This window comes from Ochotona curzoniae, unplaced genomic scaffold, assembly GCF_017591425.1.
Source record: "Ochotona curzoniae isolate NIBS_2020 unplaced genomic scaffold, NIBS_Ocur_1.0 scaffold_2476, whole genome shotgun sequence".
Lineage (NCBI taxonomy): Eukaryota > Metazoa > Chordata > Mammalia > Lagomorpha > Ochotonidae > Ochotona > Ochotona curzoniae.
The window spans coordinates 4,850,757-4,876,761 of record NW_024467095.1 but is presented as its reverse complement, the minus strand read 5'-3'; the positions used below and the strand labels follow the sequence as shown (position 1 = coordinate 4,876,761).

The 26,005-nt window shown below is 40.4% G+C and overlaps 1 protein-coding gene across 1 annotated transcript in view; it reads left to right on the top strand.

Annotated features, from left to right (window-relative positions):
• CPED1 (cadherin like and PC-esterase domain containing 1) overlaps nt 1-26,005 on the top strand; it is a 211,846-nt gene that overhangs the window by 23,579 nt on the left and 162,262 nt on the right. Inside the window, exon 2 of the mRNA XM_041002454.1 lies at nt 345-528. Within this exon, the coding sequence (XP_040858388.1) occupies nt 345-528 (184 nt within the window). The remainder of the gene's footprint in view (nt 1-344; nt 529-26,005) is intronic.

The following is a 26,005-nucleotide window of genomic DNA, read 5'->3' as shown; positions in this document are numbered from 1 at the left end:
GCAGCTGGAACAAATACACAATCAAAGCCCAACGCAGATGAAAGACATTGCTCTTAACAGATTTCCAGCCAGCAGTGTTCGCTCAGGAAGGAGCTGTCTGTTTGAGTGGTGTAAAATGTTCATCTCCCTCTTTGGAACAGTGAGAACAATGCAGCTCACCTTTAGCTCTTGCTTATGAGGTAGCATTTGTCCTTGTCAGCCTTGGAGAGCATCTTTCATTTTTGTCGAAAAAATGTGAAGAATTGTTTTGTGAATGGTGCTGGATTTGCATTAATCATGTCCTTCAAGGAAACCCTACTATTTTTTTTTTCTCTTGAGTGTTTATGCCCTCTTTCTTTTCTTAGATCCAAGAGGCTATTGAAGCACATTTTGGCAGTCGTGGCAGGAGGGCCATGCTCTACAGGCCTCCATCCTACAACCAACGGGAGCTACAGGTCTACCAGCACATCCTCACCCAGCGTGGCTACACAGCCGTCTCTGCTGAAGCCAGGGTCTCTGCCGGCCTGGGGCTCGGGCTGCTCCACCAAGGTTAGAGAAAGAAGGAACCATGCAAGCTGTATGATGTGTGCAAGAGTGTGCTGCTGTCATCACTAAAAATCTTCACAAAACTATGTTCCTATCCATCACTTTCTCTTTCAGATCACAGAAAACTCTTTTTTAAAAATACTTTCTCCCTATTTTCCTTTAGCTCTATCTCTTTATTCTTGGGATTATTTTGTTTTTATTTTTGTAGCATTTTGGGAGTTGCATAGTTCATGCTTAAATGCTATATAAAACATGTTTATGTTTATGAGCCTGAATACATGCTCTGCCCAGAACCAAACTGCTCCATATTTTAAGAAAATTGCCACTTCATCTGACTGCACCTAGAAAGTGCTGGAAATTGTTTTGAGAAGCCAGTTTAAATGTGATTTGAGATCGGCTCTGAATACCAAGGAAGTGTGATATTTATCATTTACACTGTTTCTCCTTGAGTACTTTTATTTCTATCATTTGAATAAGAAAGTAGGAGACAAGTTTTAAAACAAGTTATTTGGAAAGAAAGTTAAGTCGATAATGGAGGCCAAAAGGCGACGGTGATAATAGGCAGCGTTTCTTGAGCAGCTGACCCTGGGAGAGACTCTCTGCTCTGCTCCATTTCTGCGACCTCATTTCACTCTCTCTGTTGCCCCCAGAGTGCCCTAAGAGCATGAAATATTAATTTCCTCTTAAGATTCCTGGCAGATGAAGTGATTCACTATGTATCTTACACCTGATGAGAGGACTGGACAGAAAGACTCATGCCCCAGCTCTCACAATCTATTTTCTTTCTCTTTAAAGCTTTTTATGTATTTTGACTATGTGAAAGGCGAAGAGAGAGAGGACTGAAGGAGAGAGAGAGAGGACTTCCCATAACATTCGGGCTGGGCTAGGTGAGGTTGACTTAGGCTGTGGGCTAAGAGGAGGACACTCAATCCAGATCTTCACCAGGAGGTTCAGGGACCAAAGCCTTGATTCGTCACTGCTTCCTCCCCATATGTCTATGAGCAGGGACCAGAATCTGCATCAGGGTCAGGACTGAAACCCAACCAAATAGTGTCTTCACCAATGTGACACACTTCCCTCCCCCCCTCTCTTCCTCCGTGTCCTCTTGTCCTCAGTGTCCCATTGTCCTGCACTACTGATCATCATGAGAGCCACGCGTAGAGCAGAGCAGATCAGATGTCTCTGATAACACATGCATTTTCCCACGTATTCAAAGGGAGCAGAGAGGAGCCATTTGAACGAGTGGCTTTGAGTTGCTTTCCTTTGGGATCCTGGGGACACAGTATCATCCCATACAATCTTGCATCAGGATAGCATTTCTTTGGCAGTTGGATGCCCTCTTGATTTCTGCTGAGGAATAGAACCAAGACAGGGAGATGTGTCTGAGCAGATTGGGGCTTGCTGAGCCATGGTCCCCCTGTGCCATCCTGGCAGTGAAGTTATATAGTAGGCATAGCTGGGAGGGACTAGAATCAGGAAGATGTGCTTTGTTGAGGAGAAAGGATATCTGTCAATGTTCACAGCATGGTAGTATGGAAATCAAAAATTCAAGCTTCTAGGAGCAAATGAGAAAAACACAAAGGAATGTGAAGACTGCAGTATCATGTAGAGCTGCCAACAAAGTTACCAACCTCACGGTTTTGCTGGGGCTGGCTCTACCAAGAGATACCAATCTAAAGTTCTGTAACATGTGTAAGCAATATTGTCAGCATGTACCAGAATAGCTGTTGATATGAAATGAAGACAAAATGCTGAGTCTCTCGTGTCACTGCTGCACAGGGCTCACCCTGTGTAACACCACCTGTGTGTAACCACCACTCGGTGCCATTTGAGCCCCACTTCTGGAACAATGCATAGTGACCCTGATGATGTGTTCCTGTGGTCTAAAATTCTCCTGCCCATTTCATGTTGCTTTCCACAGGCACAGTGTAGATGATCTGCACATTCAACTTCAATTCAATTTCAGTTTTCAATTTCAATTTTCCTCAGCTGCAAAACAGATGGATTCTATCTTCGTCTCTCTTGATGTCCCTGGGTCTGTTTAGCAAGAAAAGGAGGATTGTTTTGTAGCTCCCAAAGGACAAGGAAGTGCAGGGCAGCCTGCAGCCAGGAGACTCCAGCAGCAATGGGAACGGCTGGCCCAGAGGCAGAAGGTGAGGACGATGTTACATCACCAGGACCTGTCAGGATAGATGTCCGTTGGGTCCCTTCTCCCACACTCTCCAACACCTTTCAATACGTTGATCTACCTCCTTCTTGACGTTCGTGAACTCTGTATCCTAAGATATTATTCCTGGGAGAGCTTCAAGAAAGGGTAGTAATCCACAGTTGCGGGAGTATGGAAAAGTCATTTTTGGATTTTTCATTTGATTTTATAGTTTTCACTGTGGGAGCAATGTATATTGACTACTTGGAATAAGTAAATTCTGGGATTATAATCTGACATTTTCTTGATTATCTGCCACGGAAAAATAGACATTTTTTAAAAATTGCCACTTATTTTCCATGGTTGTACCTTTAATCTACAAATTATGCTTGCATTGCATTGAGGTAATTAATGAAGAAAAATCTGCTTGAAATGTGAATTTTATAGGATTTATTTTGCTTCTGTGTCACATATTCTTTCTCTGGTTATGATACTGTGTGTATATTATCAGAAAATGAAGCTGTATTAACACACTTGAACTTAAATTTCTTTAGCTGATTGGCATAGGGAGGGGACTTGCAGGAGAATGACGTGAAGTCTGTTTAACTTACGCCCCATTCGGCCTCATCCTCTCCCTGTGTGCCTGGGAAGCAGGGGAAGATGGCTCCAGTCTGCCAGTGCCTGCATAGCCCTGCGAGACCCAAAAGAGGCTCCTGGCTTTCGTCTTTGATCTGGCCCAGCCCTGGCCGTTCTAGCCATTTGGGAAGTGAACCAAAGGCTCTCTCTCTCTCTCTCTCTCCCCCTCCCTCTCACTCTGTAACTCTGTTTTCAAAAACAAACAAAAAAAAAGAAATATTTTTTTAAAAAAATCAATTGGGCTTTGTTCAATTTAGTCTGCCTAAAGAAAAATACACAAGCTGGGTCCTAAAATAGAAAATGGACCTTTTTTTCCCTCTGGATAATTTCGTTCTAGTGACACAATAACAAATGATGGCTGTACTGAGATCTACTATAAGGCTCTGACTGTGTGCACGTAAGATTAAACAAATAAGTTCTCGGTCATAGTTTTCTTTCTTTTTTAAAGATTTATTTATTTTTATTGGAAAGTCAGAAATACAGAGAAGAGACAGAGAGGAAGATCTTCCGTCTGATGGTTCACTCCCCAAGTGAGCTGGAGCTGAGTCAATCTGAAAGCAGGAGCCAGGAGCTCTTCCAGGTCTCCCACATGGGTGCAGGGTCCCAAGGCTTTGGGCTGGCCTTGACTGCTTTCCCAGGCCACAAGCAGGGAGCTGGATGTGAAATAGGGCTGCTGGGATTGGAACCGGTGACCATATGGGATCCTGGTGCGTGCAAGGCAAGTACTTTAACCACTACACTATCGTGCCAGGCCCCAAGTTTTCTTATCTGTCTAGTGAGGAGTTAATAACTCTGCCAATCCCAGCAGAATTCAGAAAGAAATTAGCTTGTCTTATTTTGCAGTCTTGGTGTGAGGTCCACAGTTTTACAGACAGGGGAAGCACAGATATAAACATTACCAAGGTCCTCCCAGTTTGGAAAACCCTGCTGTAAGGGATAGGTTGCTGGGTTTAGGAGTAGCAATCTTTGAAGTAAATTAGATAAATATTTACATATATTCACTATAACCATACACATATTTATAATGAACTTACCATCTTTAAACTAATTTTGAGAACTATATAAGGTGAATTTGTCTTTATAGATTTAGGCTTACAAAATATACTGGAATGAAAACAATATTTTATGTCTTACAGTCCTTTGGTCTGGAAATATATCTCTTATATCGCTGAGGTTGTGAGAGCATATAATTCACTAAAGAAAGATAGATGTAGCATTCAGTTATTCTCTTTGCTGTCATGTAGGTGTTATTTAGTAAATCAGTGTATTACTGCATAGTGACCTATGCCGATGGTGAAATTCAAGTAATATGTAGTTTAAGGGACTCCGACTTGGAGTTTTATCATGAAATTAAATTAGAATTTTTATATATACAGACCAGTGTACATTTATAATTTTCTGTCCATTTCTAAATACCTCTTACATTCTCTGATTTTATTTTAATGCATGTGAAATGCAAAAATGCAAGCCTACTCTCAAAACTACAAAATTGCAGTTGTAGTTTCAAGTGGCTCTTGTTTTTTTGTAACTTGGTGGTTTTGCATACAGACCATACGTTGAAGTTGAAAAGCCATATTGATTTTTTTACCAGGAGTTGGGAAGTTGCTCTAAAGACCAAATCTGCTTCTTTTTGTGCTTTTTTTGTAAATCAAGTTTTGTTGAGACAAAGCCACAACTCATTCCTTTTGTTTTGCCTTTAGCTGGTTTTAGTGTCCAGAGGCACAACTGTTTGTGATAATATGGACTGTGTGGCAGTTAATTCCCCAATATTTGTTGTTGTTCCCTTTACACAAAGCACTTGCTGATACTTGTATAGAGGCTATTTCTATGTAACTCGATCCCAGACCAAGCTGGTGATTAAAGTCTGAGAATGAGATAATTAGGTTTTAAGTTGGTAGCAAGACACATTTAGAATAACTTGATGATTTGTAATAAAATTGAAATGCTGAAATCATTTAAGAATGCTAAAATAAGATCGGAATCTCCAAAGTGGAGAATCCCCTGAGTGACTATCATAATGTTAACTTGGTTCTAGCCGTGGGTCTGTGCGTGCGTGTGGACCAGGAAGAGAAGTGTGCCTCTCGGGAAGGCCGGGACACCAGAGTTCTTCACTCCAAACTTCCCACACAACCCAGTGAACAAAAAGAGCTAAGTGATGTAATGGATCATGGAACAGCATTTTTGTATTGCAAATGCAATGACAGTCTTGTCTTGGTTCATATAGCAGCCTTCTCATAGGAACTGCAGGTCTATCATTACAGCACTCTCTAGTGCAGACATTTCCAGGAAAGGTTAGACCTACTACCATGACGGATACTATTTAGTGGTATTCTCATTGATATTAAACATGACATATTGTATTTTGGAGAATGATATTTTAAATAATGCCGCTTCACATTTTTTCCTCACATAAAAAGGATACTCTAATTTACCAAAATGTGTTCTTGGGAAACACTATGAAAGAATAATTAATATAGTGAGATACCAGTCACTACTTAATGTTGTAGAAAGAGGAAACCTTATTTCTTTCCGTTTGACATTTAGTAGATTTCCATTCCCCTATATTTTTATTAACACTGTACTACATTCTAGAAAATCTTTAATGTGTAGATGCATCAGTTGAAGTTTGGTTTAACATGGAAGATTTATTTATGATGGCTACCTGCCAAAAGCTGCTTCTGAACTTTGTATGGAGAGAAAATCTAGTGCAGTTCAGTCTTAACCCTTGTAATGAGAAACAAATATATTTTTTTATTAAATAAAGGAGCAATAAGGAGACTTAAATGTACTTATCAAACATATGTATGAATGAAGAGACAGATGTGCCCCTCAAATGGCAGCAGCAGCTAGAGCTGTGTTGGTGCTGAAGCCAGCAGGAAGAAACTCAATTCAGGGTTCCCAGGTGGGTGGCAGAAGCCCCTCTCCACTGCCTCCCATCGTGTGTACCAGCAGCAGGCTGGAGTCACCAGCTGGTGCTGGGAACTGAAGCCAGATATCGCCGCGTGGGACACAGGCATCTGACATGCTAAGAGAAATGCCCACTCTAGGGAAGTCCAGATTAAATGACACATAAGTAGGATGAGCTTAGCCACAAAAACTGACTTCTTGGAGGAGGATTAGACAGTGGTCATTAAAAAGCATAATCTTTGGAGTTAGACAGAAGATTGGTCTAAGTCCCTCGCGTTATCTTCTGATGGTTACATAACTTTGGAAAGTTACTTAACCTCTCAGATGCCTCAATTTTCTGATTGGCAAATTGATTTTTTTCTTTCAAAAAAACATATATAGTAAGCACCCCATAAATGGGAGATATGCTAGTGCTGCCAATATGGTTTTCCTCCATAGGGAGATACATTTAAAATATGAAGCAGCATCAAGTTGCTGTTGCTGGGTGTTAGAGAGGGTTGAAAGTTACTTGGTAGATGTGTTTCAAGTTGATTCCTGTAATTTATATATTCTGATTAAAAGGTTTGAATTATTAGCCCTCCTGACATATGACACATGTTGTCCTGAATCATTCCCTTGGAAAAATCTCATCTCAAAGAAACATCTGTGTGTATTTTAGGGTCAGGAACCATGTCGCTTCTTCTCATCACTTAAACCCATGCTTTTTCCACAGCACAGATAATTGATATTTATTGAATGCACGAATAAATGAAGATAAAATAGTGCCCCAACATTCGGGTCTTGTATTTAGTAGTGACCCCAGGAAATGCACATTTAAACCTGAGTTTGTAAACATTTTATTTTCATGTAACTTGAGAAAAACACTAATATTCTACTCATGTTCAGATCTGCTTTTATAATAAAGATAATATAACCCTGGTATCACAGGACTCTGATTCTGGACTGAGGGGTTTTTTCAGTGTTTATATGACCATTTTAAAAAGATTTTGACACTTCCCTTGTTTCCAAGCCCCCATTAGAGTCACTAGGATTATCTGCTGTAGTTTTAGGGAATGGTGCCGTGACCTTTGAGTAGTGGTCGGGTTAGGAGACCCTCTGAACAGACAGACTGATGCAGGAAGTATAGGTTTGTGGATTTGTATTTGGAGGTGATAAGAGGTTTAATGTTTCAGAAAGAAATATAGCACACAGTGTTTGCCAAAGAAACTCTCCAAGAAAGAACACGTAAAATATATCTCTTTTGACGCTTGTGACCATAGGAAGCAGTAAAGGGCAATATTGAAAAGCCCCGTCACATCACTGAGATCCCAGCTTGGTCCTGCACATGCTACCCTCCAATTCTTGTCCCAGCAGTCACAACTATGCTCTTCTAATCCTTTTTCTGGAAAAAATATGGTTTATGACCCAGGACTTTCTTTAAAAAAAAAAACAACTATTCACTCATTTGTAAGACAGAATTACAGAAAGGGAGAAACAGAAAGGTCTCGCTTGTGCTGTTTCACTTCTCAGATGGCTGCAGCAGCCTGGGATGGGGCAAGCCAAAGCTGGGAGCCAAATGCTGCAACTGGGTCTTCCATGCGGATGTCCTAAGCATTAGGCCTGTTTAGGCCATCTAGCTATGCTTTTCTCAGGCTATTATCAGGGAGCTGGATTTCAAGTGGAAAAGCCAGATCACAAACCAGTGGCCATGTGGAATCCCAGTATTGCAGGCAGTAGGCTGACTCCACAACACCTGCCCCAGGACTCAGGATTTTTGTCACCTGTCATTTGCTAAGGAAAAGGATAGATTTCACTGTGAGATTATTCCCTTTCATAGAGTCCAGCTACAATTTAGTAAATTATTGTTTTAACTCCTACAATGGTATAGTAGCTTACATGTTTTTAGCCTGTACCTAGGGTCAAGTCTAAGTAATTTGTAGTTTAAAGGCCTGACACAGGTGTATTTTACTCAGAATTTCTTGTGTGTCCTCGAAGGAGCAGTAGTTCTATAGTTACAGCCAGAATTGCAGCAGGAAGGAACAACCCAACGGTTTTAATAAAAAGGAATGTTTCTGGGAGGCCCTGCAAGAAATGGAGCCAAAATCTTTGTATGCTGATTGTTTAGCAAGGTTATTGAATGCCAGGTGGATTGGGTGTAACTCTGGAAGGTAGAAGAAGACCCCATATAGGGATGGATATTTCATCCATCAGCCTTTTGAGACATGGAACAGCCCATCTCTGATAAGTTTTGCTGTAAAGCAGCGAGTCTGGGCTGCTGCTAAGGGCTTTTTGCACAATACAGAAGCGTGAGTGCAATGAGCGCTAGAGCCATCTTCAATGCCACCGTCAACTTCATAGTTCTGTGATGCGGTGTACCTTGCACATGCCAAAAAAGAGAAGGCAGAGCACTAAATGCAATCTTCAGCATCATGGGGATTCCTTTCTTAGTCTCTCTATCCTTCTCCCGCCATTCCTAAGGGCCAAAGGATGTCTGGAGGGCAAGGAAGGGGTGGAGAAGCAGCAGTGGGGAGCACAGGCGGGGCCATCCCCTTCGGTTAGTGAGGGAGGTGTGCTGCAGATGCTTCCACTGGGGTCTTGGAGCCCAAAAGCCTCATAAGCTCCTCATGCTTTTGTGCTGCTGGCCCCCACCAGCCTCCTGCTGCTCTCCTGAATTTAATTTGCCTTGTGACAATTTAGGAGGAAGACAGAAGAGTAAAGGTCACATTTAAAAGGCACAGTGTGCTTTGGCTTATTGGTGTTTCGCCTAGAACACGTCTGACATACAGTTTTTATTATGCAAGTAATAGGCTATTGGACAATATCAGAAGGGCTTCTCTACTTTAATCTAACTGGGGGAAAAAGAAATTGAACCACAGAAATGTATGAGTCTGCAGCATTCTATTTTTTTGCATTATGACACAGTAATTGTGTGTGCAGGCTTATTGTTATTTTCCTGAGTGCTTATAGAATTACTGATATATTTACAACCAAGCAGAGTTTGTTCTGTAACTGGCATACTGCAGCTCACAGAATGTTTATTTAACCTTAACTCAGTTGAGTTGTTTATACTATGAGGATTCCAGTGTAGCTTAATTTTTTGGGGGGGAAAAAAAAACCACTTTTCTTATTTATAAAAGTTGAGCCTGGAGCAACCTCCTCATTTTGCTATTTCCTTTACCCTCCACTGTGCCGAGAGAACAAAAACCCAGTGTCTCATGTTTAACTCCAAAGAAACTAAACTGCTTCCTTAAGTGAGTTCGTTCTTACAATTGAAAATGGCAACCAGATGTTTACTGAAATCCCTCACATTTCTCCTTGAAGCCCAGCTTCTTTCTAATTGTTTGATCTTTTTAAGTTTCATGGAAACCAGATTGTGTACTTGAATTTTACAAAGATGGGAGATGCTTAATATAACTTTGAAGATATTTTTTCTGTTTTGTGAATTATTATTTTCTTCTACTTGTATCTTTTTTAAATATGCAGCCTGGAAGTTTTAGTGAGTAATTTATTTCAAGACATTGCCTTTTCACATCTCTTTTGAATGGAAAAAGCTGTTTCTTTTCAAAGAAATTAGGTATTTTTGTTTGGTTTTGCCACAGGCTGAACAGTACGTGGAGAGCAGCTTTAATTGTAAAAATAAACAATATCCATATTACATTTAGATGGAGGATAGAAAAGTAAACTCCTTCATATGAAACCTTTTAAGGGCCAGTGTTTGTGGATTAAGTGAGAAGGGGGTATGGACACCAGATGTAGTTGTTACTGCACTGATGTGTTATCAGACCCAGCTGCTTGAAATAGTTTTGACATTTTTCTCAGTTCACAAGGAGTTGGGAAGCATTTAGTTTAGTCTTTCAGTTTAGTCTTTGTATCACTTCCACTTCTGATCTCGATGTTATATTATTGAAACTTCCAAGTCACTCCAATTTTTAGTGTAACTTTTCCCAGGCTAATGAATTGTTTTCCTCGAATATCCTCTTTGACCTTTTATCTTCTTTTTACTTTAGTCCTCTTTCTTCTACCAGTGCCCCTGTAGATGTTCAAGTTTGGTACGTACAATTTGGGAAACAAAGATTGAAGAAAACGTAGATATTTTTTCCCGAGCCATCTCTTCCTTGAACTCTCTGAAATTGGACTTTCACTTTCCTCTCATTTCCTAAAAGTGTCCTTTCCAAATATATCAAGGAACTAGTATTGGTGTAAGAGTGGATTTGAACATGAGTAGAATGTTAATGTATCTTGGAACTTCCCTAGTTTTCACTGTTATAAATTCAGCGCTGATGTGAGCTTCCTTAGGTAATTTCTCAGCCTCCCTGGTCTTACTTGGTCCCTAGCAAGAACGAATAATTCTCCCTGCACTGAGGAGGGCTATGGAGCTGGCAGTTTTCTTTAAAATCCTCTCCTTCCTTCCTTAATGCTGTTTTACCCTGCTTCTTCCCTTTATCCCTTTCTGTTTTGTGTGTTTTTCCTCCAAAATATTCTCCAAAGCACTCCCCAGTAATCTTTTCTCCCTCTCCTCTCTTGATCCTCCATCAAGGAATATCTCTCTACTATGAATTCAGTAAGTCCCCCAGAGGACGTAAGCTTTAAATAGTGTTGTGCCCTAATCTGTCTCCGATAGGCAGAATTTCTGAAGATCAAGCTTTTCTAGGGAGGGGAGATATTTGAATGTGTGTGTCCTGTTGCCTCCGTGTATACAACACAGAGCTGATCTCCCCGTCCCAGCAGCAGCTGTGGTTCCTGGCCTGAGGTGACTCTGTGGCTTGCTCATATTCCCTGGACTCCATGGGCTCCAAGGCCTCCTGGCAGAGCCTTCCATCAGGGCCCAGGTCTGTCAACATGCCTGCAGAGTGTGCCTCTGCTCTGCCAGGCCTCACCTTCCTTCCACTTCCTCTGCCTCTTTCCTGCGCCATCATAATAGCTGTGACATACTCTGTTGAGTATGAGTTATGAAATAACTCCCTATCATTTTTGATAAACACACCACAGGTGAGGAAATGTCAAACACTTCATGGAAATGCACACTGGTAGATAATGCTATTTTCCCTGTGAACACTCTGAAAGATCATCATAGTTCTTGGTCCGGCATCTGACACCAGTCATACCTTGGTGTCCACCTTTCGCATCCCTGCTGGCAGCCCGGTTCTTAGGCCTGTTCCCACATTAAATTATTTAGGGGACTGAAAAATGTGGAATTCCTATACCTAGATCCCACTCTAGAAGCTTCAACTAGAATTCCAAGGAACTGTTCTGTATTTATCTATGTGAGGCTGAGAATCGACACGAGCCTCATCATTTTAAAAAATAATTTTTAGGGTGATGGTCATGTGTGCTTCTGGGACTCCAGCCACCGGACTCCTCACTCCACTTGCATTTCCGCCTTGCATTGTCATGGAGGATTTTGTTCCCTAAAGTTTCCACCTTCTTGTCATTTCTTAAAGTCCAAGTGAATATGTTAATTACCCTGCATATTCCTCCTCAAATCAGAAATGGTGAACAAATTCTATGAAATCTCATTACACAATACTCATAGATCTTGGATGTCTGGTGTGTGTGTGTGTGTGTGTGTGTGTGTGTGTGTGTACGTGCACACACATGTATCTTGTAATTTTGGGGATGCTCATCTTGTATCTTCTAAATTACAAACTGAAAATCATGAAGCATTTCCTTCATCTACTTTTATGCTCTTCTGTATAAGAAGATCGTGTTTTGCACATGCCAATGAAACACATGAACAACTACAAAAAGTAAACTTACAACTATACTAATGAAATAGTTGCATTTTCTTCCAGCTGGCAAGCAAAATTTTCTTCTTTGGCTTTTGGGAAAAATTAACAGTCAAGATGGGAAACAGTTGCGTGGGAGAGCAAAAGGGAGCGTGTTAAGGTCTGGTCTGGGACACGAGCAGCCAAAGGAGTGCGCACCCCTTGCCCTTGGAGGTCTCTGTCAGCATTCCCGTCTGGCGCTGGGGAGTCATGTCTGCGTTTTCAGAGTGGTGGCCATTTGGTCTAGTAGCTGAGGTGCCAGTTAAGATGCCAAACTCCTGTATTCAAGTTCCTCAGTTCATTGCTGGGACTTTGAATCCAGAAGCCCACGGAGGCAGCAGGTGATGAATCAAGCTCAAGTGATGACTCAGCAGGTGCACACACTGATTCTCTGCTGTTAATGTGGGAGGCCTGGATTGAGTTCCTGAATCCTAAATTCAACCTCAGCCCAACCCCAGCTATTGTGAGCATTTGACTCTCAGTGGATATGTTCTGTTCAGAGTAGAGAACTCTTGGAATTTAAAAAATCTTGTTTAGCATCCCACTTTCTTATCAGAGTGACCAAACAAGTGATTAAGGGATAGAGAGAGCAGAGAGGTCTGCTCCCTCATGACTAGGTCTGTATTCTGTAACTACAGTGAGGTGAAAGGAGACTTGGGTATGAATACTCACTAGTGAACTGACTATATGTTGGTCAGGCTCTCTCATAGTAACCTCCTGGATTGCTAAGATGGCTTTTCTGAAGTTTAGCATACACTGGAATGTATGCAAAGCTTGTTAAGTAACAGATTGCTGGGCTGCCTCATAGTTGATCCAGGTCAGTAAGAATGGGGAGGCATGTTGAGACTTTGCATTTCTTTCTCTTGTTTTAGGATTTAGTTCTTTATTTGAAAAACAGAGTTACAGAGAGACAAGAAGAGGCAGAAAGAGAAAGAGGGAGAGGGAGAGGTCTTCCATCCATTAGTTAATTCCCAAAGTGTCCACAATGGCTAGGGCTGGGCCAGATCCAAGCCAGGAGCCAGGAGTTTCAGCCAGGTCTGCTATGTGGGTGCAGAGGTCTGCCGCTGCTTGTGCAGGTGCATTTTTAGGGAGCTGGATTAGAAGTGGAGCAGCAGCAGTTTGGACTGTCATCCATGTGGGCTGCCAGCATCATGGGCAGTGTCTTAGTACATTATGCCATGGTGTTAGCCCTAAGAATTTGATTTTTAACAAGTTTCCAGGAAATGCCAATGTACTGGCTCTGGGTCTCTGTGTTGATAATCAGTGAATCAATTATTATTTTGTTATTTTCTGTTCTTTTTAGTTATCTTTGTTAATCTGGCCCTTCAGCTTGCTTCTAGAAACACAAAGTTCTTCCCATTTGCTAGTTAGTAGCCAAACAATTCCCCTTTAGCTTAGGAGCATCCTGAGTCAGGCTCTCATATTGTATTGTCCATTGTGAGAACATGACTAAGGTAAGGGTGAAAAATTGCCATAGGATCTGTTATCCTATGGAAATGTAATGTGAAACCTAAATTTATATCTGTAGTATCAAACCGCTAAAGATTCTTCTGGAACATTTATGCTTGCATCACAGTAGGGATGCTGGGAAAGCTGGAGTGGTGAGAGTATTCTGCAGGAATCTAGAGGCTCATTCAGAATCAACACATCAGGAAAAATGTTTCATTTTGATTGGCTTGTTTACACAAGGCTTTGTGTTCATTATCTGTCCATCTTCAGAAACAGCATATAAAGGTGTGGCGTGCCTAGAATTTTAATTCATAGCTGTGCACAGTTTGATCGTAGAATCATGGGATATTTTTGTTTCTTGTTTATGAAAGAAATCCTATTAACTTGTCAAACTGGGTATTTTGAAAGCACTCAGTCTTGTAGCAGAGACGTTTTGGATTTTAAAATGATTGAGATTCAGGTTAATTTTGTAAGCATTCTTATTTCTTCCTAACATTTGATTGGCAGTTTACTGTGATTTGGAAGAAACACACTATGTGAAAAGGCAATGTCTCCTTTTCCATAGGGAATGTTTTCTTACCTGGATGAATATTTTAACTTCATTTTCGGAAAGTGGTTCTCTTGTTTCCAAGGATGTTACATGTTTATGGACAGAAAACTCAATCAAATATTGAGCAAAACAAAAATGAAAGAGAAAATTACTCCAGATTCTACCATGCAGAACCACAAGGTTAACATGGTGTGCATATTCACAGCACACACACGTACGTTCGTATCCTGCCCTTTGGCTTCAAGCCTGTTCACAAACACAGTATGGCACAGTCTTGTTGTCTAAACACAAATTTTTTAATTTTAATGCATTTCCAAATTAACAGTTTTAAGGCAGTCTTCATGGAGTAGCAACTCAATATAGTCCATATCTGTATTAACTGTAATCTTCACTTAAGTGGATAACCCTATTTTACAGTTAAGGAATTGCAGGTTAGAGAGCCGTATCTGCAAAGAAATGCATTTGATCAATGCTGAAGTTGGGTTTTGACCCAAGGACAATCTATCTCCAATCCTTAGCACTTCATTTTTAAAAAAAATTTTATTTTAAGAATGGTTTATATGCAAGGTGAAGGAAGAGAGGAAGAGAGAGGGAGAGAGACTGAGAAAGAAAGAGAAAGAGAGTGGAAAGACACAGAGAGAACAAGAATGGGAGAGATTTTCCATTTCTTGGTTCACTCCCCCAAAGCTCCAACAGCCAGGTCTGGGCCAGGCCAAAGCCAGGAGCCAGGGACTCTCCATGCTGGTGCCTCACGGGAGTGCCAGGACTCCTGCTCTGGAACTTTCTTCCAGTGCCTTTCCAGACTCACTGGCAGAGAGCTGGACTGGAAGCAAAGCATTTGAAACCTCCCGGGATACTGCTGTGATGGCTGATGCTTCAATGCGCTCTGCGCTGTTGGCATCAGCTTTTACTGCAAAATCATACTAATTCCCAGCAAGTGTGTAGAAAAAAATTCTTTTTGTGTTTTCTTGTATGTGTATACTGTCCTGATTAAGTCCCTCTGTGCAGATATTTAATCTTTCAGATTATTTATATTACATGTTGGAGCTTTGACTGATAAGAGAGGATTATTGAGTCAATGAGTATAAATGTTAAAATTATAATATTCTCTGCTAAATTTTGTTACAAATGGATAGCTCCTATGTTTTCCTCTGCCAATAAATGCTGACGTTCCACTTGTCTTCAGTATTAGATGCCACCATATTTTTAAAAATATGATAATCATAAAATGACACATAATACCTATTTAAAAATACATACTTATCAACCCAAATGTTTTCTCATACGTGATATTGTTTTTGAAACTTAAATTTCATTTGTAAAATGCTTTAATACTGTATGAATAAATAGTTTGAAAGCAAATCCAAATGTTAAAACAAAGAAAAAATATAGTGAAACTTGCAAAAAGTTCAGGAAAAGCAGTTAAAGCATCACATATCATTTCACATTCATGAGACTGGCAAAACTCAAAACGGGTGATTTCACCTACTGCTAGTAGGATTCTGAGAAAGGGAGTGTCACACACACGTTGCTTCTTGATGTGTGAAATGTTACAGCCTTTTTGGGGGAAATCACCCTGGACGCTCTTTAAAACTTTCAATTTTAAATCTGACAATTTATTCTTAGGAACTAATCTGATGGAATTAAAGCATTAAAACATGATCATATGTATGCAAAAACCTTAAACTTAGAAATATTATCATTTTAAAAGAATAAGCAATAAGGGAATTGAGATTGCCTAATAAATGTTATAGCAAATAATTAGGAAAGCAGTTAATGATGTTCTCACCATCTTTGAAAGCTAGAAAAATTAATATTATAAGAGTTAATGAAAACTTGACTTTGCAGAATCCTGTTAAAACAAGTGGGGGTAAGATATGCTTGTTAGATTTGTAGGGGCTGAGATTCACATCAGTTTAAATATTCTTTGTCTCCAAGATAAGAATTATTAGCCTCAGGAGATATACCCTTGGCTTCTGGGATCATGGCCAATTTTAGAAAAATTGTGAACTGGATGAAACTTATCTTAGGTGATAAGCTCCTTTCTTATCCAAAGCACCAAGTTTAGGGCCCTACAAGGATTGGCTGAGCTGGCTAGGCTGCACCTACCACTTGGGAGCAGTTGCTATTTACTCAGGAAAATGCACCTGCCTCCTCCACATTTCAGGGCTACTGATGCCGCCTATTTCTGCAAGCATGATTGTGGTACCAGGAGGAGAGAATGCTGGGCAGGGCTCTGGGTCATGTGTATGCAGTCTGAGATCTACTGGAGATGAGGTCCTCTCCTTGCCTTGGGCTGAACCACGCTGGTGGTTGACTTCATTAACTGAAGAAACATGGGCAGGTGAGGCTGTTACGAGGGAGGGTGATTTCCACTGCTCTCTCACGTGACAGTTACCCCAGTCTACTCAAAAACATTAAATAACAGGCCCACAAGACACATAGGAGATGCTATAATTTGTATCTTGAAAGTGCACCAATTAAATATGGATTTTTTCCTGCCTGTATCTATCAACTGCTCATTTGTCTAGTTATGAACACATGTTTATGTAAAGCTTATCAAATCCTAGCAGTGTTCTAAACACTTTACAAATAAGAACTCACTCAATTTCCATAACATCCTACAAATGTTGCTACTGTAGTTATTCCAGGGTGGTCTGGGTTTTATGCCCCACATGTGCTTTTTTGAATGTCCAGATATGATGAGATTTTGTTCATTGCATTTTGAAGTAGTCATGCAAAATAAAATTTAGTAGAACAGGAAAGAGGGAGTAATATTTGAGTAAATGAAGTGTCACAAGGCTTAATTGGTGGAATTTGGTGTGAGGTGTGTCTGTCAAAAAGTCATGTGATGTTGTTCTCAATAAGAGAACAACCCAGTTTAAAACACCAACTTCACAGCAACTGACTGCGAGTCATCTACATGTTCTAACTAGCGATAAACACTCCCATGATTATTAAATAGCAACTCTGTGGGAGGCTAAACCTGGTGTGATTAGGGGAGAGAACATTTTGAAGTTGAGTTGCAAAGAACTGTCAGGTAGTTTTCTGTATCATTTTGTCATTTGAACTTGCATGTACTTAACCAACCATTGGAAGATCCTGTTACGAAGAAGTTAGAAGCTTGTAAGGTCTACGTTGGAGCCTAAAATTGCTGCATTCCTCTGACGTTTTCAGGGGAGGGAAATGTGGGGACCCTAGATTAGTTTTTAGCAGCAAGACTGGATATGTTTATAATATCAGATGTGATATGAATAGTTTGAGGAGTAGAAATAAAGTGCTCTGAGAATATAATAGATGTGGCCAGTTCTGAAGGAGAAGAACTCCAAGGCGTCACAAATGGAAAGCTTGATGTGTAAGAGGAATTCCTTAAGCAAATGTTGCAGGGAAGAACATGGGGCAGCAGGCGTTGTGTGTTATTCTCAAAGTACAGAGTTTCAGAGACCAACACAGGGCAGGTGTGACTGAAAAGTAGGGGACTGCCAGGAGGGAAGGAGGGAAGGGCAGGTGATAGGGCGTAGCTTTGTTGAGTAGTTTGATCTGTATTGTTTTGGGCAATGATAAGATCTCTTTTGCAGGGGGATGATGGCTGTGGGAAGGAAGAAAGATTAGAGAAGGAAAACTAATGAGAAGCCTGGAAGCTAGCTAAGAGAGTTGGCAGGAATGATGAGAGCTGAGATTCAGACAATGGGAGAAAATTCAGAACAGAGGAAACTGTTCAGAAATGTTCTTTTAAAATAGATGGTATTTTTAAAAATTTATTTTATTTTTTTATTGGAAAGTCAGATATACAGAGAGGAAGATCTTCCGTTCACTGATTCACTCCCCAAGCAGCCTCAAAGGCTGGAGCTGTGCTGATCTGAAGCCAGGAGCCAGGAACCAGGAGACAGGAGCTAGGAGCCTCCTCCAAGTCTCCCACACAGATGTAGGATCCCAAGGCTTTGGGTCTGCCTACGCTGCTTTCCCAGGCCACAAACAGGGAGCTGGATGGGAACCATTGCTCACATGGGATTCCAGTGCGTGCCGAGTGAGGACTTTAGATGCTGGGCTACCACGCCAGGTCCTGCTTGGGGTTTAAAAGCCGAGACAGAGGTGAATACAAGTTGCAGCTGACTATGCTTTGAGGGGAGGGAAGTGGCTGTGTTTCTGAGGATAGGAAACACGGACGAGGGGCAGGATTTTTTTCAGGAGAAGATGGGCTCAAATTTTCCCTTGTTCATCAAAACATCTGTGCTAGGATGTCACTGGACATGCTCCTGACATGGAGAGATGAAGAAATGTGAATCTGGGTATCAGTGGAAGAGAAGCGATAGTTAAAGCCCTGGAGTGGAAATAATAACAAATGTATTTGTGGGCCTGTACTCATTAAGAACCCAACTCCAAGTTTGATCTGTTTTTGGTTATCTATATTTTAAATACCATTGGAAATTTCATTTATGGAGAAATGCATCTTGTATAAAAAGTAATTACTTTCATTTTCCGCATTGTAGTGCTGGTTTGTTTTGTAATGTTGCATTCTTAATGTAAGTTACGTGGGGAGATTCATAATTAGTATGTGAGGGTTTATGTCTTGCTACAGACACATAATTATAATTTTTTATTTCCTGTGGAGAGTTTGGGTCTTTGTGCCTTTTTTTTTAAAAAAAAAAAAAAGATTTTTGTTAATCATTGTAGAGAGAGGAGAGAACAGCCAGGACTGGACCAGGCCAAATCCAGGGACTGGGAGCTTTCCCCAGAACCCCTGCACAGGTGGCCGGAGCCCAAGCACTGGGCCCATCTTCCCCTGCTTCTCCCAGGTGCAGGGAGCCCGATCAGAAGTGGTACAGACGGAACACCCATGGGGATGCTGATTTCATAGGCAGCTTTCCAGCTACCTTATAAACACTGGCCCCTCTTCACACTTTTTATTAGTTATGTTTCTTTTAAAATTTATTTATTTGTTTATTTACTTTGAGAGAGAGAGAGAGAGAGATCCTGAGGCACTGGTTCACTGCCTAGATGCCCACAATAGTTGAGCAAGATCAAGTCACAGCCACGAGGTTGGAATTCAGGCCAGGTCTACAATATGGGTGGCGGGGATCCAAGTATTTGGACCATTGTCTGCTGCCCACCCAGTGTAAATTAGCAGGAAGTTGGAATTGGAAGTGGAGCCAGGACTCAAATCCAGGCACTTCAGCCATTTCCCTGATCACTCACTCCCCCCCAGAGGTAGAGAAAGGGAGCCGGGGCACTAAGAAAGGAATGGGATACATGCCTAAACCTGGTCCTATACTCCTTAAAAATGAAAGTTAAAATTGTATTGAAAGTTCTTAATTTTTATGTAATTCCTTCTTTTTCTGTTCCACGATGCCAGCTAGGTCCCTAAATTACATTTCCCCCTGAAGCTTCCTTTGTTCGTTTTGGCAGTGGTAGTATTTCCCTTGTTTCTTATAATTTCGACAGTGTTGAGAAAAAGAAGTAGTTTGAAGTCCCTGCAGTGGGAATCTGCCAGCTGTTTTTCTCCTGATTAGACTGGGATTGGGATCTGGCATGTAGGACCCCAGGGCTTAACATCATGCTCCTCGCGGGAGATGAATGGTGTCACTCTGAACTCTGGCTTAGACCTGGTGGTCTTGATCCTCTGACCGAGGCGATGCTTATCAGCTATTTTCTGCTGTGAAATGATTCCTTCGATCCCTCTTTCTCTACTGAAGCTTTTGGAAAAGTGTCACGCAGTTTATCCCGAGTCAGGGAGTTATGTTCTGCCTCCTAAGGTGGGGTAGCTAGCTAGAAAAGTTACTTGGAATTCTGCAAGTGTCATTGTGTCCTCACACCCATTGACTTATTTACTCGGTCTTTTTTTGGGTCACTATGAACCCCTGGATATGTATTTTATACTTTGAGTTAGAAATCAGTATTACTTTACTTTGCTGCTCAGATTGTCCCAGCTTTGGCCATTGGCTCCAGGGTCTCCCTGATGTGCTTCCTGCTTGTTTCTTGGCTTGCATGTGTAAGATCCGCAGACCACCACGGGAAGAATACAGGAATATAGGAAAGAGTTTGGTTGGCCTTTATTCTGGGGAACCGTGGGTCACGTGAGAGGCAGAGCCAGCTGCAAAGGAAATAAAAGCTGACCAGCCGTGCAAGGGGGTTTTAAACACTCCCCTTGACAAGGGAACTGAAGCCAGGGTCGCCTCAACCCTTATCTGGTGGGGCACACTGGTTTGTGTCCGTCATTGGTCCCAAGGTGATTTCCCTGCCTCAGGGGCACGCCAGAATTCTGCCATTCAGTCCAGGTTGCAGCCTGTGACCAGGCTTGAAGCAAGCTTCGCCTTCCTCCAGTTACCGGGGCAACCATCAGCTTGTTTTTTGAGTATGTTCCTACTTTTTGACACTAAGATGCTGTAAACTCCTAGATATTTTCTTCCCCAGGCCTTGACCCAATCATATCTGCAAAGATCTGATTCCTTTAATTGAAGATTGGTGTTAGAAATAAGGATCTAGATACTAGCTATATATTCTGATTTTTAAATTATTTCATTGCGAATTTCTTTTAAGGTCTTTTAAGCTGGTGAACACTTCAGGCATTTAGAAATTTAGTGAAATGAAGCAAAACATAAGTTTTCTTCTAGACAGCCAACAATCTTGAAAGGAGTGGAAGTTAAGATACATAAATAATCACATGAAATATACACTCTCCCCTGAAATTAAAGTTACAAAAGTGGCATTGGAATGCTTATACGATCCTTCTAAAAAATATGGAGGAATCTACCAACCCTTCTAGAGCATTTATTTCTCAAGGATATTTCTTGATTTTTGTAATGCAAAAATTTTTCAGGAAAGAATATTTCATCTTCCAAAATTTGAGAATTATGTTGATTGCCTGAAGTTATCAGTAAAATAGAACTTGAGAAACTGCCTCCTTGAACTCTGCAGCCTCTTTCAGAGCAGAAAGAGGGTTGACGTCGGCACAGGAGAGCTAGATTCCTGGGTGCAGGGTTAGGGCAACACAGGAGAGAATGGTTGAAGGTTGCTTAAGTACAAAACACAAGACTTTCATCCTCTGCTCTTAAAGGATATGAAGCCAGAGGCCTGACAGGCAGATACTCAGGATCAGATATTTGGGTGAAAAAAAAAAAAAGCAGGTTTCATTAGAATCTATATTTATGCCGTGTAATTTATCAAAGAGCTTAACGTTCTCTTTGTGTGATGTCACTTAGAGTTAATTCTGAAAAAATGGAACAATCATTTTATATTTTATATAACAGTTTGATGGTTCCTAAGTCAGTGTTAGAAACAATAAGAACAGGTTTTTTGTCTTTCAAAAACAGCCATAATAGAATTGGTTATGGATGCTACGGTTCTGTTCTATGGATTGGTTATGTGAAGAGTACTGACCAGTACAACCTGAGAAATCTGGAGGGGAACGAGATAGGTATTCTCAATGTTCTGTTTAGATCCAGCTGTCCTGTGCTGGGATGGGACATAGAGCCTAATTTATCATCAGTAAGTTTAAAATGTACTCCTAACCATAATAAGATCTACTCATCAAGATAAAGGATGGATACAGAGAGATAAGACTATTACTCAATAAGTATAATCAGACGATGAAAGGGCAGAAATACAGATGGAGCAGTGAACAAATGAAATATTCTCATAAAGTATATTACAAATGAACATTATGAATTATTTAAAAATTAAGTATCCTCAGTACTTTTCTATAAAGGAATATAACTTTTGGAAGATCACTCATTTTATCCTTTTCAGAAATGATGGCTAATAATGTAAATAAGTGAATGAAGTATTGCTAGCTGTAGATCTTAGAAAATCTTGGGCATCTTTATTTTCCAAACAATATTTTATAAATTTGTTTTTCTTCAAACATAAAAGTGTTTTCCAACTTTAACGCACTTGGAAGTTACTAATTTCCTTAAGTGAAATTAACAGTTAATTTTTTTCTTAGATTTACTTCTCTTTTATCCTTACCAGCTAAAAACCAAAATATATCTTTATATCTTTTTATTTTAAAAAACTAGTTTAATATTTGCTCACTCTTATGTTATATATCAGTATACTGGCCTTTGATTCATCTGTAGGTCACATCCAGCTATTTATTCATAGATACGTTTAACAACATTTGTAGATACTTACACCATTCCAGCCACTATGGTAGAGCTTTCGGATGGGGAGTTGAAGAAAGAGAAGCTTGCCTTGCCCTCAGGGAAGCACATTCAGATTGGAAGAGACAGATGATTAACAAATAGACAAGAAGAATAGACAAGAGAATAAAGCAGGAGACTTAATGTGCTTTTATGTAATGTATCAGAAAATTGAAATTCTCCTCCTTTGAGAATAAACAGGACTTGGACCAACAATACTTATTGCACAGTGCCCTCTCCGGGTTCTCCACCGTGCTCCGGACTGAATGTTCGCTCACACCAGTTCAATGAGGCAGGTCATCTGTGAGCCAGCAAGTGCAGCCTGCCCGTGAGAGAACGAGTATTCTAAGGGCAGCCTCACCCGAAGGAAGATGGTTGATTTTAGAAACATAACAGAAATCTTTAAACATAACTCTCATTTTAAACACTGAGAAGTTGACTGGTTTCTGAGGACACTAAAAGAGGGTTAAACTAAGAACTTCATTTACTGCTGTGTCCTGTGTGAAGGAACACGTTTCAGCCCTGGCGCTGCCTTCTCAAGTAGTCTGGAGCCTTTATCTTTTCCAGAGCAAACACTGTGGTGACCTGGTGGTGACTGCTGTTCCTAACAGCTTTGTTCCCTGCTTTCGGGGGAGGCATCTGAAGTGTGTTCATGTTTTTGTAATTTTGAGATTGGTAATGGAAGGTCCACATCCTGTTTTCCCTAGAACTCTGTACTTTGACCTCTGTATTTAAGAACTTGGCCAGCATCATGAAGGAGTCCTAGTTTCTTTGTGACAGGAAAATACATAATTTTAACCATCTTTAAAAATCTGTGAAGCTTTTAGGGACTTCTTTGCAAAATTAACTGGAGGCCAGTTGAATAGTTGTGATTCTTGAGTCTATGAGCAGTTGACACATGAAGATTTCTCTTCAATTACAAATATGTTGCTAATAACGTAACAAGAAAGTGTTGGTGAGCAAAGGTGTAGAGCTGGCTGACTTAATCTGGTTTAGTCATTTCTTTCCCCAGAGTCCCACAGGAAGATGGGTGTTCTGGAAGCGACTAGAAAGGACGAAGCTTGGATCAATGCAATCTGTGTCTTATCTTAGTTTCTTCACTTGTATCTGATAGTGTTATTGAAAGCACTGCATCCAGTACATGCAAGTAGGGCATCACACACCACATTTCTCCATCACCTCCCCTGTCAGGGGATAATGTTATCAGGGGCAAATACCTGGAGAATTAATACTACACGGCTAACTGAACAGTGAATTAAAGAGAAAAATCAAAAGGGAAATTAAAAATTCACTTGAAGCAAATGAAGGCATCCACACAATAAAAAATATTATCAAAACTTGTGGGACATGATCAAGGCAGTGTTAAGAGGAAAATTCAGCTCAATCAATGCTTATGTCAAGAAATTAGAAAAGCACCAAGTAAGTGAGTTAACCATACATTTGAAGGAGCTGGAAAAACAGCAGTAAAGCAATCCCAAAATTAACAGAAAAAAAAAGAAATAACCAAAATATGGGAGGAAATAAACCAAATAGAGACCAAAAGAAGCATATATAAGGTCAATGAATCAAGGAGCATAGCCTTTAGAGAAAGATTTCCAACATTCAAATTCTCCTCTCCCATGAATTAAACCTTTTTGTGTGTCTTAAAAATAGAACAATCATGTATCTAGTTATTTATCATGTGTAATGAATGACTCAATGCAGATATTTAACACATTGTTAGAGCTCAAGACCAGTTTTTATTGATGTTACCATTTGTAGTGTTACTATTGCTACTACTTCCTATTTATTACCTGTGGCTTGGTGTCCACTTCTTTAAAAAAAAAAAAAGATTTATTTATTTGTATTTGAAAGGCAGATTTAGAGAAAAGGAGAGACAGAAAGATCTTCCATTTGCTGGTTCCCTTCCCAAATGACTGCAATGTATAGAGCTGAGCCTGTCCAAAGCCAGGAGTTTCTTCCAGGATTCCCATGTAGGTGCAGAGGCTAGAGGACTTGAACAATCCTTTACTGCTTTTTCAGGCAATAAGCATGGATCTGCATTAAAAGTGGAGCATCCAGGACATGAACCAGCACTGATATGGAATACAGGTGCTGCAGACGATAGATTTAGCATCTACACCACCACGTTGGTCCATCTCCAACTTTTAATGCAGTATTCTTAAGAGCAAGGTTAAATCACATAGCATTTTTCTTTCACCATTGTAGTAAAACCTAAGAAGCCACCATTGTAATTGGCCAAGGTCTACTTTGTCTCTTTCTTCCCAAACTCTAATTTGCCTCTTCTCACTATAATATAAACTTTCTTGGGATAAAAGAAACATAAAAAGACAAGCAGAAAAATGTTTGGCCCAAAGCCAGAGTCTATCCTAAGCCATTTGCAATCATGGCAGTTGTGCTTAGACAGATTCTGTGTGGGTACTTGGAAACACAGAACATGACCCTGGAAGAGGTGAGGTCAGTCCACCCAAAATCAGGTTGTAATACTCCAGCAGTTCAATAAGAGTTAAGAAATAGAGTGAAAAAGATGGCCAGAAATGACTCTTGAGTTGTCTGGGCTTTTGAGAGAAAGAAAAACTGAAGAGGAGAACTTCCAGGCCTTGACAACTTTAACACAGTTAAATAAAAATGCCCCTGGAGTTAAAGTGACCTTCCCCAACCTTGTGGAGGAGTATTCTGCCAAATCTAGGGATCCAAGGCTGTCTTCAAACATTCCTCTCTGACTAAATGACCAAATGCCAATGCCTGTCACTTCAATAAAGCTTATCCAACTAATAAACAAGTCCAATTCATTAAAAGCTAAAGATTCAATTGCCAAATGACCCATACCCGTGCGTGAAAAACTGATGTACCAGTACATACTTGGGCTGTCAGGAAGATGGTCTGGTGCTCCAAGCAAAGATGAGGAAGCAGTTAGGATGAAGCATTGTATGTGTGATTGCTTACATGGGAGTACATGTGGGAAGCTGGCCCCAGCCAGTGCTTCTCTTATAGAGCAAGAACTCAAGTATTAACCATGACTTCAAGTTTTTAACTTAAGACTGGAATGTGGATGGATCTTATGTGAGTTTTGTAGGCATTTTCATCTTAGCCAAAGGTTAAAATTAAAACAAAAACATGACAAAGGGTGTAGAGGCCAAACACAGTCCATGTAAAGGTTTATACAGGAAACAGGCTGTGTGTCTTCAGGTTGTAATCTCCACTGTAGACCCAGGGAATTGGCCTGCGAAATACTCATGCTTTCAGTCTAAAGGAGAGGGCCCCAAAGCCCGAGAACATGTGTCAGCTTGCCATTTTGCTGAAGTACAAATTGGTATCCCCAGTGCTCTAAGGCTAACTTCCGAACATGATTTGTTTAAGTAGGGCTGTGCTTTGTTCTCTGCCTAGTTTCCAAATTTCAGTGTGGCTTTGGGGTTACTTACACCACATCTGAATACGTACAGTATCTCGGGAAATAAATGGAGCCTTTCTTAAAAGAAAAGCTCCTGGGAGGAGTGAAGAGAAGTAGTAGTTGATGTCTAATATTAAAAACAGAAATGAAGAGAGAGTTTCAGGGTCACTAAGTATTTAAGCAGGAAATACAGGTTTGGTAGCTTGAGGGAGACTTCAGTGAGTATCCACAGGGGATTTCAGTGAAAATAATGAATTTTTTCATCAACAGTAGCCAAGATTAGAGAAGAAGGATATGACCAGACGACTTAAAATGTTAGTTGTACTTTATTCTAAGATGAAATTTATGGACTATGAAGTATTTGTGAATTAGCAATTTTTAATTCAAAATTTTAAATACTTTCTGAGAGATGAGTGGTACCCCCCCTTTGAAGACCAAGAAATCATGTGGTGCTTTATAATTTATCCTAAGTTCTTTTCAATGTTTAAGCCCTTGGATAGATTTCTGAGGCCAGTGATT